This window comes from Acinonyx jubatus, chromosome E4 (genome assembly GCF_027475565.1).
Source record: "Acinonyx jubatus isolate Ajub_Pintada_27869175 chromosome E4, VMU_Ajub_asm_v1.0, whole genome shotgun sequence".
Lineage (NCBI taxonomy): Eukaryota > Metazoa > Chordata > Mammalia > Carnivora > Felidae > Acinonyx > Acinonyx jubatus.
The window spans coordinates 9,234,208-9,250,677 of record NC_069395.1 but is presented as its reverse complement, the minus strand read 5'-3'; the positions used below and the strand labels follow the sequence as shown (position 1 = coordinate 9,250,677).

The 16,470-nt window shown below is 41.3% G+C and overlaps 1 protein-coding gene across 1 annotated transcript in view; it reads left to right on the top strand.

Moving 5' to 3' along the window:
* TMCO1 (transmembrane and coiled-coil domains 1) overlaps window positions 1–11,305 on the top strand; it is a 40,934-nt gene extending 29,629 nt beyond the window's left edge. The window contains exon 7 of the mRNA XM_015061637.3: window positions 8,771–11,305. Coding sequence (XP_014917123.1) covers window positions 8,771–8,869 — 99 coding nt within the window. The 3' untranslated portion in view covers window positions 8,870–11,305. The remainder of the gene's footprint in view (window positions 1–8,770) is intronic.
* The last annotated feature ends 5,165 nt before the right edge of the window (window positions 11,306–16,470 follow it).

The following is a 16,470-nucleotide window of genomic DNA, read 5'->3' as shown; positions in this document are numbered from 1 at the left end:
TAATATACAGTGTTAGCAGTTCTTAGGGTGACATTAAAAAAAAAAAATAAGTACCCCCTCCTTTGGGGTATTTTTTAAACTTAGTATTTGTTTCGCGGCCCAGATAGGACAAAGTTGCTTTTTAAAGATTGAAACAGGGTGATATGTCATTAACTGAAAATAAATCTAATTAATTTTTCTCATTTTATCTTTCCCCCTTTTTAACATTCCTTAACGTTTAGTGATTAGTGCTTAGCTGCCTTGACCTTCACACCGCAGCTGTTTCCTTTGTGTGAGTTTGTAGCAGCGGAAATGGTAGGTCTGCCAGCTCCCATCGGAGGTGTTAAGTTAGTCCAGCGTGGTGATGGAATTCAAGAATAGGAGGAAAGTTCCTTAATTGCTTTTTAAATTTTCTTGTTAGTATGAGTCAGTAATAGATTACATAAACAGTGATCTCCTCTATTAAAAAAGTGCTCTAAATCAATAAAAACTCAAGCAGATTTACCTGGTAAACAGCTAAGGGGAAAGTGGTCGATTCTTATGAATTTATGTGACTATAAAACCTATGAATAGAATTCCCTTTCTTTGAAAGCAAAAAGGATTAGTTGTTCTGAGGAAGAATGGAAGAAAGAGTTTTATCTTTTTTCTTTTGTCACCCATATCTTAATATATTACTTTATGTATGTGCGACTATCATCTGGAAAAGTATCGGTGAGAATTTGTCACGGTCTCTTTGAACAGCTGTGTGCTCAGGAGAGAGATAAAAATAAGCATATTTTATTTTTTTTCACCCTTGGCTTTCCTGGGGCAAAGAATTTTGATATGCCTTGTGAATGTATAAAAACAGGTTCTAATGATGTCTTGTCAGTATATCTTAAAGTCATCAAAATGAGAAGACCAGATGCCTGCCATGTCCTGTACCACATCATTAACATATGTCACTTCAGGACTTGGAGCTCAATTCATTAATGTCAGTATAGCTCATCTATAAGCAGGGTATTTTCATTTTTAGCACTTAACTTAAAATCAGAGAATTCATGAGGTTTAGAAAATGATAGCTTGGCTAGTACGTGAGAAGAACAGATTATTCAGGCATTATCTTACTCTGATTTCTGCGAATTGTTTCAGTGCAGGAGTTCAAGGCTTTATTTAGAATATCGCCTGTCTTGCTGAAGATTGACTCAAGTCTTTATGCTATGCCAGGAATTCTTTGATGCTGAGAATACAGGGTAAAAAGCAGTGGTCTCTACCCTGTGAAACTCATACTCTCTCTGTGGAGAGATAGATCCATAAGTAATAGAGTATGATTGATGCCCTTTGTCTGTGTGCTCACGTGCAAAATGGTATCGGAGGGAAGACCATGCTATGGAAGCCAAATGGCTAAGGGATGAAAGTAAGAGTTTATACAGAGGGGCCATTTTGTTGTATCTTGAAGGACGAGTAGGCGCTTTCCAGTGTTAACAGAGCGTTCTTGGCATCGGAAGTAGTGTGAGGAACAGCACGGAGGCTTGAACGTGTACAGTGAATACAAGACGGTACAAGTGAATACAAGCGAGTGCAGAATTGTTGGTGGGATGTAACAGGAGAAGAAGCGTGCCCCTGCTTACTACCTGTACCTCACAGTACAGCATCGAGTGATGCCTTTGTTTTTCTGGGGTTTGTCTTTTGTTTTGTTTTGTTTTGCTTTGCTTTGCCTTTTTTTTTTTATCGTGTTTACAGTGCAAGTCTCCTGGCAACAAATTCTCTTAATCTTCGTTTATCTGAAAATACTTTTATCTATATTCTTGAAGGAAATTTTCACTGGATATGGAATTCTGGGTTGACTAGGGGTTTTGTTTGCTTTAATCCTTTCAGCTTTTTAAAATGCCCTTCCCCTGTCTTCTGGCCTCCATTGTTTCTGACGAAAAGTCCTTCCTATCTTTTTTTCCCTGTAGGTAATGTGTCATTTTTCTCTGGCTGCTTTTAGATTTTTTCTTTTTTATGTTTGGTTTTTCAGCAGTTTGATTGGATGTGCCTACGGTATTAATTCTTTTTTTCTTGATCGTGCTACAGTTGTTTTTCCTGCCCATTCCTTCCCTCTTCTTCTGTGATTCCAGTGTCTTATATGTTTGTCTGTTTTTTCAGTATTGTCTAAGAGGACACTGAGGCTCTGTTCAATTTTTTTTTTTTTTAATTTTTTTTTTTAACGTTTTTATTTTATTTTTTGGGACAGAGAGAGACAGAGCATGAACGGGGGAGGGGCAGAGAGAGAGGGAGACACAGAATCGGAAACAGGCTCCAGGCTCTGAGCCATCAGCCCAGAGCCCGATGCGGGGCTCGAACCCACGGACCGCGAGATCGTGACCTGGCTGAAGTCGGACGCTTAACCGACTGCGCCACCCAGGCGCCCCTCAATTTTTAAAAATCTTTTCCTCTCTGTTCTTTAAGCAGGATAATTTCTCTTCATTTGTCTTCAAGTTTACTGATCCTCTGTCATCCCTAATCTGAATTAACCTTAAATCCATACAATGATTTTTAATTTTTTTTTTTAATTTTTAAATTTATTTTGATAGAGAGACAGCATGAGCGGGGAAGGGGTAGACAGAGAGGGTGAGAGGGCGAATCCCAAGCAGGCTGTGCACTGCCAGCACAGAGCCCGATGCAGGGCTCGAACCCACAAAACTGTGAGACCATAACCTGAGCCGAAACCGAGAGTCGGATGCTTAACTGACTAAGCCACCCCAGGTGCCCCCCCATACAATGGTTTTTAAATTTTGATACAATATTTTTTTAGTTCCACAATATCCATTTGGTTCTTTTTTTGTGATCCTTTTTCCCTGCTGAGATTTCCTATTTGTTCATTTATTATTATGAGCATATTTTATGCTTGTAGGCATAGTTATTTAGTTACTTAATTTTTTTTAATTTTTTTTTTCAACGTTTATTTATTTTTGGGACAGAGAGAGACAGAGCATGAACTGGGGAGGGGCAGAGAGAGAGGGAGACACAGAATTGGAAACAGGCTCCAGGCTCTGAGCCATCAGCCCAGAGCCTGACGCGGGGCTCGAACTCACGGACCGTGAGATCGTGACCTGGCTGAAGTCGGACGCTTAACCGACTGCGCCACCCAGGCGCCCCGATTTAGTTACTTTAAAATAAAAACCTTATCTACTAATTTCAACATTTGGATAATCTGAAGGTTGGACTCTGTCGCCTGCTCTCTTAAGTATGGGCTAAGTTTCTCGTTTGTTGGTATATTTAATTATTTTGGATTGTATCTTAGACATTGTTCTGATAGATTGTATAGACTCTGGATTCTATGATTCTTTGAAAGAGCGGTGAGTCTTTTAGTTAAGCAGGCAATTAACTTGGCATTCACACTCTGAACTCTCCTCTGTGGTCGGCTGTACCTGAGATCTCTGCTATGTTAGTCTCATCTGGGCTGCTTGAAGGCTGTCTAGTGCACGCATAGTTTAAGAGATGTGGGCAGAGTTTCAGTGTAGTTTTGAACTCCTCTGTTAGCTGTTTTCCAGGATCCTCTCACTATTATCATTAGCTGCTATGGTTGCACTAATCCCTGTCTTTTGGTTTTAAAAATGAGTAAGGCTTCAGTTTAATTCTGAGTCTTAGATACCCCACCCAGTGCCAGCTGCATCCTCCTATCCATTATAAGATTAAAAATACATACATACATACATACATCCGTTTATACATCTGTAACATACAAACATACATCTTGTCTTCCGGCACTAAACTAAAATTCAGAGCATTCTCCTGGACTGCTCCTCAAATAAAGGGCTAAACAAGAGATCTAGGAAAGTGTTCATTGGAAGGACGGTTATAAGAGAGAGAGATTAGGATTGTCACTTGATTGTCTGACGTACCTCCACCCCCTCAAAAAAAAAAAAGACCTTTATCACCAGCAAGGCCTTTAGACAACTTAGGACAGAAAATATTCATTCAGTATTACAAAGGAAGTGACATCACTATAGTGCAGATTTGATGTGCTCATGTTTCTTTCAGAATCTCGATTTCCACTTTGCAAGAAATGTGTGCAAATCTGCATTATAATTTGTTACAACATAGTCACATTCTAGAATGCTAGAGCGACAGGGGACTTGGGCTCCTTGAAGGTGCTTGGTGAAGAAGCTTGAAAGTTCCAGCAGGAGGCTTCAGGTCCCTTCAGTATTTTATCTGTTTTCTGTAGTGGGTTTCTTTCATGAGATTTTGTTTAAAGAAAGGATTAAAGGGTTGAAAATGATTGATCTGGCCATCCCGCTTCTTTCAAGGGGGGAGGGCAGCTGAGATCTGGAAAGGTGAGAAGACACTGCCTGTTGTTTCTTTGCCTGAGTTGCCAGTACTGGAACTCAGGTCTTCTGACTGCTGACCCAACAGTGCATCTCAGGTACCCCAGCGTACTGTCATTTTCTTCAGTAAATATTTCATCTTTACATCCTTTCTCCCAAACAGCTTATTGAACCATATTTATTTATTTTAAGAGACAACAGGGAGGAGTGAAGAGAATCCCAAGCAGGCTCTGCAGTGACAGTATAGAGTCTGACTGGGGGCTTGAACTCACAAACCCATGAGATTGTGACCCGAGCTGAAATCAAGAGTCAGATGCTTAACTTAACCACTTAACCGACTAAGCCACCTTAACTACTGAGCCACCCAGGTGCCCCCCAAACAGTTTACTTAGATGTAATGTGAAAACTGTGGGGCTGCTGGGTTGGGCCATTTGATGTGATTGGATTTTCACACCGCTTTGTGGATATAGTAAAGAATATGTTATGGGAACTTGATGAGAAATTATCATCAATTGGAAGTGAAGGCTGTTTGCTTGATGCCAGAGAAACTAACAAAGAATAAACTAAGGATTGCCATGGCTGAGTTATTTTAGCTAAATGACTAAGAAATAACATTTAGCTGAATGTCTTTATGGCTAGTGACCTGGGTCTTCCCAAAATATCCAGTTAGCAACCAACAACTTCCTTTTCTTGATCACCGGCTCTTATCCTTTACAAAGAGGAAGGAACGCAAATCCTGTAATGGTATTTTTCTGGGTTTCCTGCCAATAAAAGGCATGATTATGGGAAAACGTTTTTCCTTTGTTTTTCTCTTCTGACATACACTCCTCAGTTGTTACCCTATTTATGACACAGGACTGGACAGAAATTCAAAATCGTTTTATATTTTTCTATAAGCTTACCCAATCGTATTATATTTTGCATGTGTGTTGTGTTCTTCCATATCATCTTCATAATATATTAAAACTTTTGTCTTTTAGCAAAGTGAGTATTTCTAAACTAATCTTACGAATTCAGAAGGCCCGAAAAATAGGCGAATTAAGAGATGTAGGAAAGGGGCGCCCAGCTGCTCAGTCAGTAGAGCGTCTGACTCTTGATCTCGGGGTCATGAGTTCAAGCCCCACTTAAAAAAAAAAAAAGAAAGAAAGAAAGGGAACAAAAGGAGATTAGAGGAAAGCAGTCAGGTCGAGTCAGGATGAGGTTGTTGAAAGATATAAAGGAGATAATATAGGGAAAACTATCTGCTGCACAGGGTCGCACTCAGTAAGCATTTGCTGAGTCACGGCCTGGCAGTCGAATTATTCTTCATCTGCATGTGAGGATAATAAGCCCACCTCACCGCCTGGTTGGGGGGTTGAATGAGAACAATGCCTGGCACTGTGAGACAGAGCTGCAGAAATACTTGTCTTTATTTTAGGTTATCCTGTTAGCAGTGTTTCAAAAAGTTGGGAGACAAGCAATGAGAAAGGGGTATAAACTATTGTTATGTGTCCATATATTTTTATAGTCTTCACATGCATTTTTTTATAGACTATTTTTTAGAGCAGTTTTAGGTTCACAGCAAAACTGAATGGAAGGTGCAGGGACTTCCCATATAGTCCCTGTCCCCACATATGTTCAGTCTCCCCCACTGTCACCCCCTAGCACCAGACTGGTACATTCGTTCCAGTCAGTGAACCTACAGCAACACTTCATTATCACCCAAAGTCCGTGATTTACATTGGGGCTCACTCTTGGTGTATACATTCTATGGGTTTGAATTTATGTACTTTTAAAAAAAATTTTTTTTAATGTTTATTCTGAGAGAGAGAGAGAGCGAGCGAGCACGAGCAGGGAAAGGGCAGAGACACAGAGTTCGAAGCAGGCTCCAGGCTCTGAGCTGTCAGCGCAAAACCCAATGCAGGGTTCGAACTCACGAACTGTGATATCCTGACCTGAGCTGAAGTCACACGCCTAATCAACTGAGCCACCCAGACCCTCCAAATGTGTGTGTGTGTGTGTGTGTTTAAGTTTATTTGTTTATTTTGATAGAGAGCAGGGGAAGGCAGATAGGGAGAGAGAATCCCAAGCAGGCTCTGCGAGCCCAACATGGGGCTTGATCTCATGAGCAGTGAGATCATGACCTGAGCTGAAATCAACAGTCAGATGCTTAACCAACTGAGCCACCCAGGCGCCCCCTATTTGTAAACTTTAAAGTGCATAAGAGTGTTGGATGTTATTACTATGGTGGAGAGAATGGTGACCTCTACTCTTTTTCTTAGGTCATTTGTCGTAAGACCATCACTTAGTTCCTACATGTGTTTTCAAGGAAAAGACTTCATGGGTCAGGAGACAGAGAAATTTTTATCTAAGAAAAACCATGATAAGACCTGGGCTCATTTGTGAGACTATAGGAATTTGAACAGGTTATTTAGAAGTTCGCTAAAGGAGGGGTGCCTGGGTGGCTCAGTGGGTTAAGCTTCTGACTTCAACTCAGGTCATGATCTCGTGGTTCGTGGGTTCGAGCCCCACATCGGGCTCTGTGCTGACAGCTCAGAGCCTAGAGACTGCTTCGGGTTCTGTATCCCCCTCTCTCTCTACCCCTCCCTTGATCATGCTCTCTCTTTCTCTCTCTCTCAAAAATAAATAAACATTAAAATTTTTTTAAAAATTTTCACTAAAGGATAAGATTGCATTCAGTAAATACAGAGCATTTACATTAAAATACAAATACTTGAGTAATGTAACACTGATAAACCTAATTTAGTGTTCCCAAAGGAAGCCTGTGACAAGAGCCACAAGGAGAACAAAGTATAGAGCTTCCATGAACTTCAGCCTTGGCTACTAAAGTGCCTCCATTCTAACATTCTTGTTGCTGTTTGAGCTCTTCCCCATCTAGAGCAGTGGACTTATGTCCAATAGTCATTTATATGTTTTTATTTCATAAATGAGACTGTCAACAGTCTACGCTTCAAAATATTTCCTATTTTCCTGTCAGTTGTCTTCTGTAAATTATAGTTAACCTGTAATTTAAAGGGCATCAGGCACGCCTGGGTGGCTCCGTCGATTAAGCGTCCAACTCTTGATTTTGGCTCAGGTCATGATCTCACGGTTCATGGGTATCCTCATGGTGCTTATGGACAGTAGGTGCTCGATAACTATTGAGTGAATGGATATACACATGCTAACCTGCCTTCCCGTGGGGTGGCGCTTCTTCTGAAGACGGGAACTGTTAGTATAGGATGTACTGGATGTACTGTGTAAGAGAATCCATCCGATTAAGAATCAAGACACGTGAGTTTTAATTCTAACTCTGCTCTTCATTTACCTTCGTAACTTTGGACAAACAATCGTACCTTTTTAAGTTTTCATTGGAGTTCCTCAAATACAAAATGAGACCAAGCAAGAAAACGTAGATGATCTTTAAGGTTTTTCTGTCTTAGAAATGCTGTGTGAAATCTTAACACTCGACCTTTACTGAAGCTCTCCACACTCATAAACCCTCTCACTTCCCTCTTTGAAGCATAGCATGTAATCCCCACATCACACTCCCCCCTCGTGGTTGCTCTCTAGTACGCCCATGCCTGTCTGCTTCTACCAGGTGAGTCATTGCTTTTTCAAGAGCCTGTATTTATCCCAAAACAGTTTATGCTGGTTTTACTTGTCGCTGTATTTATGTAATTTAATTTAATGTTATAGTACCTTATAAAATGTGAGTATAAAAATAGTTATTTTTATGAGAACTAGTTTAATGAAGGTGAATTAAAGAAACTGTTGAATTTGGGGCGCCTGGGTGGCTCAGTTGGTTAGACGACCGACTTCGGCTCAGGTCATGATCTCACGGTTCGTGGGTTCGAGCCCCGCGTCGGGCTCTGTGCTGACAGCTCAGAGCCTGGAGCCTGCTTCAGATTCTGTGTGTCCCCCACTCTGCCCCTCCCTTGCTCACGCTTGTATCTCTCTGTCTCTCAACAATAAATAAACATTAAAAAATTTTTTTAAAAAGCCGTTGAATTAGATGCAATGGGACATGTGGAAAAGATGAAGGGAGGTGCTGGAAATCTAGGAGGACTCTGGACTCAGATTGCTTTGCAGGAACCTAAGTGCCCTTATCACTTTAATAAAACTGAAATTTAACATCTCGGTTCCAGCTTTAGACGGTGCAGTAATGACTAACTCCAGCTGATGATTCGTATTCAAAGAAAAGGCCTTGCTACAAGAAACAGCTAATGAATGTGTTTTATATGGTTCATGTTGAAAGAGAGATTACCTCTTTTAATGATTCTTCACTTGAAAAAATCCACTCTTTGGCCGTAGACCAAGGTCCCATTAGGTGGCAGTACTTTAATTGTTGTATGAACTCTCATCATGTCGTAGGCCTTTTTAAAAATAACACAGTAATAATTGTTCTATTTTAGGTCATAATGGTACTTTTAATTTACGTGGCCTCTCTTCATACGTGATCCATGTAAAATACTCTTCTCTACATCTCATATTCAAACCCAGTTTTAATTCTGTTTTCTTCACAGAACATCCAGAAGATTCTTGGCCTTGCCCCTTCACGAGCTGCCACCAAGCAGGCAGGTGGATTTCTGGGTCCTCCGCCTCCTTCTGGGAAGTTCTCTTGAAATCAAGAAGAGCCCTATAATTCCTGTCTCATTCTTTTTAAACATTCAAATTAGACTGCAACTATTTTGTAGCAAGAGCCATCGACAGACTTAGCACTTGGGCCACTTTCTGATTCTGAGTTATTTCTAGACTTTTTGGATATGATTCTAAAGAGAATGGCACCCACCAAACATGATAGTACTTTCAGTCACAGATAAATTAAAAAAAAAAAAGTTTGTTGATTAGATAAGTTCAGGTGATGTCTACGTAATAAGAAACAAATAGCATCTTTCTTTTTGGCTTACACCAATGCTTTCCGTGGAACCGACTCTCAAGTCTGTGCTGTGTGCCGTATACCGTGGAAGTTGGCTCCCCGGAGCATTTAGCGATCTGGAAGGAGAAGTTAGTTTGTATTACTCTTCATTGGAACTATTTGTTGTGCATTTTTTCCCAAGCCAAATATATGACCTAAGATCAATAAAGAGGCCAAAATGTTAGCTATTTCATCTACAAGGAGAGATCTGTTTTGTACCATATTCCTGGAGTCATGGTTTTAGTAATCTGAACGTAAACATTAGCCAGGAAGGGCTAAACTAAAACTTTTCAAATGTACTACTTTATCAGAGCCTGGAGCCTGCTTCAGATCCTGTGTGCCTAAAAAGCTCAAAACACACAACTGTCCTATCGCGGGAAGTGGAAAGCGGAAAGCTTGAGGAGAAGGAAAGAAGTAGCTCATGAGAGTATAAAAACGAGGGTCCTCGGCAGTTCCCTTGATGCCCTTGTACGGCCTTCTGGATCCTTGGGAAGGCTCTCCTCGTCCTCCCCTGGAGGCAGGGTTAGGGTTACATGTAGGCGATCTTACAGAGCTTCCTTTTGGTCACGACAGCCTTTATTTAGTTCCTGCCATGCTCCTTCGTAAAGGAGGAGAGGGCGCTTGGACCATGGTCATCCCCTGCGTAGTCCGTGGAATCGGAAATCTTGTGTGGAGGGAGAAGTCTGGTCACTTATCGGTACTCTCCGTAGATGCACATGCTCAACCAGTGAGAAAAGACGGGTTATTTGCAAAGTAACGACTGTTAAACCTATAGCAAACTTCACAATGGCATAAAACCCAGAAGACAGTGGGGCAGTATCTTCAAAGCTGAGGAAAATACTTATCAGCCCAGAATTTTATGTGCAACTAAACTAACAGTTGGAAGCAAAACTGGGAGGCAGTATTGTCAGAGCTACAAAATCCAAGATAATTGAATTATTAAAGGATATATTTTGGGGGCATCCGGCTGGCTCAGTCAGCGGAGCATATGACCCTTGGTCTTGCGGGCGTGAGTTCGAGCCCCACGTTGTGCGTAGAACTTGCTTATTTAACAATATATAGATATGGATACATTTCCAGGACAAAAAAGAACACCAAGAGGAAGGTGTGGGATGTAAGATACAACGGTCAACACAGAAATTGATCAAAGATGTGGATAAACTTCAGTGTTTTATGGATTATCTAATTAAGAATTATTTCAAGACGATCCCATAAGGTAATCACTGTTCCTACCCTCATTTTTTAAAAACATTTCTTTGAGAGAGGGGGAAGGGCAGAGAGAGAGGGAAAAGAGAATCCCAAGCAGGCTCCATGCTGTCAGTACAGAGCCCAACGTGGGACCGGATCCCACAAACCGTGAGATCACGACCTGAGCCCAAATCAGGAATGGGATGCTCAACTGACCGAGCCACCCAGGTGCCCCCTTATCCTCATTTAACAGATGGAGAAATCGAGGCAGGAGAAGTTAAGTCACTTGCTCAACATTACTTAGCTAGTGAGTGGCAGAGTTGGGATTTGAACCGAGGCCGTCTGAAGCTAAGCCGGGCTCTCCGGTGCCTCCCCACAGGTTATGCTGATTCTCTCCCCTCAGCTCTTCTCTCTTCCGCTAGAGATTATGGGCGCCGAAGTTGGGGATTTTTTTGTCGTTCTTACTCTTGTTTCCTTGACGCGGGAAACAGAAAAAGCTCAAGCAGATGAAATGGAACAGAGATCTTTATTTCTAGGTTACTCTTCTCAGAAGGACTGACTGATAAGGATAATGGCGATGATTTCTTAATGGCCAGAATGCCATGGACTATTCTGGGAAAATGATAATTAAAAGAACGATCATGAAGACAATGATGATGATAACGATGACAAAAATGACTGGCTCTCTAGAATAAAGCATAAGAGGAGAAGGAGCCACACAGAAAATTCTGTCAATGCCTTTGTAAAGTGAGGGCTTTCTAATCAAAAAGTGTATTTCAGGGGCGCCTGGGTGGCTCAGTCGGTTAAGCAACTGACTTCGGCTCAGGCCATGATCTCACGGTTCGTGGGTTCGAGCCCCGTGTCGGGTTCTGTGCTGACAGCTCGGAGCCCGGAGCCTGCTTCGGATTCTGTGTCTCCCTCTCTCTGCCCCTCCCCCACTTGTGCTCTGTCTCTCTCTCAAAAATAAATAAAATTTAAGAAAAAACTTTTAAATAAAAAAGTGTATTTCAGTGAAAGAGGGTGAATAAGAAGGGTCAAAAGGAAGAAGGAGAGTACCTTCTCTTCACCCTGTTTCTAAAAGAGCTCAGTAGATGTATTACAAATGAAATAAAGCTACCACATAACAGGAGTGTAAATTCGAGGATATATTAAGGGCTATGCAACCTTACAGTGTTTTTCTTTTAATTACTTGCCCTGAAAACTTTCAAAACTACTCATCTGGATGACTAGATCCAGGCCATCACTGAATATTGGAGATGACACTGCAAGCCAGAGAAGCCTCTGAACAACTCTCAAAATGTATCATTTGGCTACTTCGCCTGTGTAGAGGATAGTTGTCCCTATTCTAGTTTAGGGAAAAACTGAGCATTCTAATGCCTGCATTTGCCTACTCAAGTTGCACTCCTAAAAGGCTGCTCAAGCAGTAAACTTTGAAAAACTGCAGGTAAATCTGAATTTGTTAACAGATAGCATTCCAAAATCTTAAGTCACTTTGGAAGCTGGAAAGCAAATGTGTGTAGGTACTCCTATGCCCTTGACCAGACTGCGGTCCTCTTCTCCTGCAGAAGTCATCCTCTGCAGGGTCAGGGACGTACGATGGCATCATTGGGTTGATGAGCACCCAGAATTCCCTTACCTCCAAATCAAATCATTTTGCCACATTGTAGGATGTAGTGGGGCTTTTTTTAAGTACACTTGTACTTAATTATTTTGTGTATTTCAGTACTGCCCTCAGTGCAAGTAAAGGTGCCGTTACTTTCTTTTTTTGGATTAATTCTGCTTAAGTTACAGTCTTTTAATTTACTTGTTCCTTTGAGTTTTTAAACTTTTTAGAATGGAAAAAAATCTTAAAAATAAAAGTCTTAAAAAGTAAAGAACTCTGAGATACCCATCACTCAACTTCAACAGTTAACTCGTGGCCAATCTTAGGTCTACCCCTGCCTGCCTCCTATGGTATTTCGAAGCAAATTCTAGGCATCCTGTCTTTTATCCGTAAATATTTCAGGACTTTTAAGCATGTGTGCACACACACACACACGTATAAACTCTCTCAGTATCATTTTACATAGCTAAAAATTCATAATTCCTTGGTATCATAAGTTGTCTATAGATGGCAAAAATGTTGAGTCTTTTCGGAATCAAGGGCCAGATAAGATAACCGTATTGCAGTTGGTTGGTAAACAATGGACATGTCTTCCAGTCTGTTGCAGCACTTTCCCAACCAGAGTGCATCAGAACCGCCTTCAAGGTTTATTAAAACAGACTGCTGGGCTCCACCCCAGAGCTTCTGACTCTTACGTCCGACGTGGAGCTTGAGAATTTGCACTTCGAACAAGTGCCAAGGTGATGCTGATGCCGTAGGGTTTGGAGTCTACTCATGTTGCAGTTCCCTACTGTTTCCCCCCTCTCCCTTGCAGTTTATTTGTTGAAGAAGAAACTAAGCTGTTTACCCTGTAAAGTCCCTCAGTTTGGATTTTGCTGATTGCACGCCTGTTTTACATACGGCTTGTTGTCTCTTTTTGTGACGTTAGCTTTCGATGCATTAATTGATTAATTAGGGGCTGACAATGGTGATGTTTTCATTTCTAGCATCGCTTCATTTTATTATTAAATACCTCTATAGATAGAAACTTCCCCTCCATCTATGGGTTAGTTACATACAGAGTAGTAAACTTTTTTTAGGAAAGGCAGAAGAAAAGTTGGCTGATTTTCAAAATAATGAGTTGTTCACTAGTATCCTATGGTGAACAATTTCTGTGTGTGTGTGTGCGTGCGTGCGTGTGTGTGTGTGCTTAGCAGTTCATTGACTTAAACATACTTGATTCACTTTAATCCCCTGTAATTATTTTTCTTGTGAATGCCGAGATCGTACCATTTCTAGCCAACGAAGAGGCTTTCTAAGTTGGCCCCTGGGTCCATTTAGCATGACTCTGGTTGTCATTGGTGGCTTCCTTGCTAAGTGATACGATGAGATGTTTCGGAGCCATTTTGCATTTCCTACCTGACTTGACTGCAACGCTTTCGCCAAAGAGGCCTGGTTCTTTTTACTGGGAAATGGTATTTGGAGACTGTAATCAGAGCACTAAGGTTATGCACTGAAACTGGGTTGCTCGGTTTCTAGGCTTTTTTGTTTTTTTTTAATGTTTTAAATATTTATTTTTGAGAGAGACACACAGAGTGTGTGCAGGGGAAGAGCAGAGAGAGAGGGAGACACAGAATCGGAAGCAGGCTCCAGGCTCTGAGCTGTCAGCACAGAGCCCGGCGCGGGGCTCAAACCCATGAACTGCGAGATCACGACCTGAGCCGAAGTCGGATGCCCAACCGACTGAGCCACCCAGGTGCCCCGGTTTCTAGGCCTTTTTTGTGGACTAAGATGGGTAATATGTTTTGTTGTTGTCATTTTAAGATAAAATACATCATGAATTTATACCGATGCCCTCCCCCTACTTAAATTTAGGGCTTCATAGTTTTTACCTAATTTCTTTAATCTGTGTCTCTTTTATCCACATCCTAAGAATTCCAGTTTTGAGTACCAGAAATGATAGACTATCATGTCATTCATTAGCATAATCCTATAATATCTGCCAAAAGTCTCAGAATATCAGTACTAATATCACTTCTATCAATATGATCACTGGAAATAGTTTAAGCTTTTTTTTTTTTTTTTTTTTGTAAGGGTGGAATTCTTTCTTTTTATTCCTTTTCAAATTTTTATTTAAATTCTAGTTGGTTGGGGCACCTGGGTGGCTCAGTCGGTTAAGCATCTGGCTTTGGCTCAGGTCATGATCTCACGGTTTGTGAGTTCAAACCCCACATCGGGCTCTGGGCTGACAGCTCAGAGCCTGGAGCCTGCTTCGGATTCTGTGTCTCCCTCTCTCTCTGCCCCTCCCCTTCTCATGCTCTGTCTGTCTCTGTCTCAAAAATAAATAAAACATTAAAAAATTAAAAAAAAAAAGAAAAAAAAAGAAATTCTAGTTGGTTAACATATAGCGTAACATTGTTTTCGGGGGTAGAACTTAATGATTCATCACTTATATACAACACCCAGTGCTCATCACAAGTGCCCTCCTTAATGCCCCCGCTCACTCGTCTGTCCCATCCCCCACCCACTTCCCTCCATCAACCCTCAGTTTATTCTCTATTGTAAAGAGTCTCTTACGGTTTATTTCGCAAGGGTGGAATTCTTTAGGATACATACCACTCTGGGTTCATAGACCACTGAGATTTCAAATTACGTGCAATAGTTTATGCCACCAACTGGATATACATTTGTATTCATTTATTTGATTTTCTTTTCAACTTTTAGGTAATGCTTTTTCATTTTACCTTATAATTGTAAAAATGACATCTAATGTTTTAGTAGGTTTCTAGCCTCGCCCAAAAAAGCATATTTAACCTCCGTAGAGAGGGGGCACCTAACGCCCCATCACCATTCTTCTTTTATGGCTGCAACCCCACTCATAAGCCACCACATGCATGGCAAGTGGGTAGGTAGAGAATATTGCCAGAAACAATTGTATTTAAGCCAGTGGTGGGGATGGCAGAAACAGCAGCAGCACGTATTTTTGCTCCCTTATTTTTGCCCGCACTTGCTGGGTAAAGCGAGGAGGTGTTTTGGGAAGAGAACACCATGTGCGGACGTGGCCAGCACTGACTCCTGCAGGTTCCTATCTCTGGCCCCCGGGCCCCCCTCCCAGGGAGTCTCCTTTACCCTGGCCCGTCCATCCTCCATCATCTGGCAGTAATCTTCCTAAAATACAAATCTAATTGTGAAATAGAGAAGTTGAATTTCTCCAAGGAAAGTGGTCCAGTGGCTGTAAGTAAACTTAAACTAATTGCCACAGAACCCGCGCCCCCACCCCCCGCCCCTGGAGTCTGGGTCTCCAGGCACTCCCCACCTGATGCCCCTGGGCTCCAAACAGATGTATTTGGAAAATTCTTTATTTTTCACAATCGTTTTGGACTTTATTACCTTTGTTTTCTCTGCCTGGAATGTTCTCTCCCTACTTCTATTACCTTCTAGACTCAGCTCAAGCATTACCTCCTCGTAAGTTTTCTTTGACCTTTACATGGTTCGGTTGTTTCCCTTTGGTGTATCTCTGTTTGAGGTTTTCATGTATGAATCACTTATTAAAAATGGGCAAATGTCTGAACTTTCTAAGCCTTGGTTGCCTCATCTGGAAAATGGGGTTAATACTCCATTCAAAATTCCCTTATCCAGCGTCCTCTCGTCCAAAGCATGCTGACTGATGCCCACAGCACACCGAATGCCCTTAGCCAGGCTTATGCGTCTCAGCTCCCGCTGGCAAATTGTAGCACGTTATTTGTTTTGTTCATTTTAATCATATAAATTGACAAAATATGCAAATTAGTGAAATATGAATGCAAAAACAATTGCATCTATGAAAACAATGGTTTGGAATGACTCAATAAAAGTTGTTCAAAATAATTGCTTTGACTTATTTGTGGGTGAAATAACTGAGACTGAAAAAAGTAACAAAATTTTACAAATATTCAGTCCTTTTATACCCTTTCTTAGTGTTTCAGTTTGTATTCCACATTAAAGAAACCAAAACTGGAAATCAAAGATGATACGTTTTGGTTTTAAAACATTTTATCTTAGGCGGGGCGCCTGGGTAGCTCAGTCCGTGGAGCATCTTGATCTCAGCGCCATGAGTTCAAGCTCTGCTTTGGGTATGGAGCCTACTTAAGAACATTCTACCTGAGGAAAGCATCCACCATAAAGCTTGGGATTTTCATCATTACAAATTCTGTTTAAATTCTTCCAATTGTTAAAAACTTTGAGTTGCAAATGTTTGCTTCTATTGTATTACTGCTAAAAAAAAGGTTGCATGGAAAAGAAAGATAATGATTCTTTGAAATAAATGAGGCAGGCATGATCAAAACAAAACCAAAACAACCAAAGAAACCAAAGAAAAAACCCAATAGGATTCCAAACAATAGACTCATACTGAAGGAAAAGGCCATGGCCATACCTCAGGAATAAATGGGTACATGGGGTGCCTGGGTGGCTCAGTAGGTTGAGCGTCCTCCTTCGGCTCGGGTCATGATCTCACAGTTTGTTAGTTCAAGCCCTTGTGCTGATGGCTAGGAGCCTGG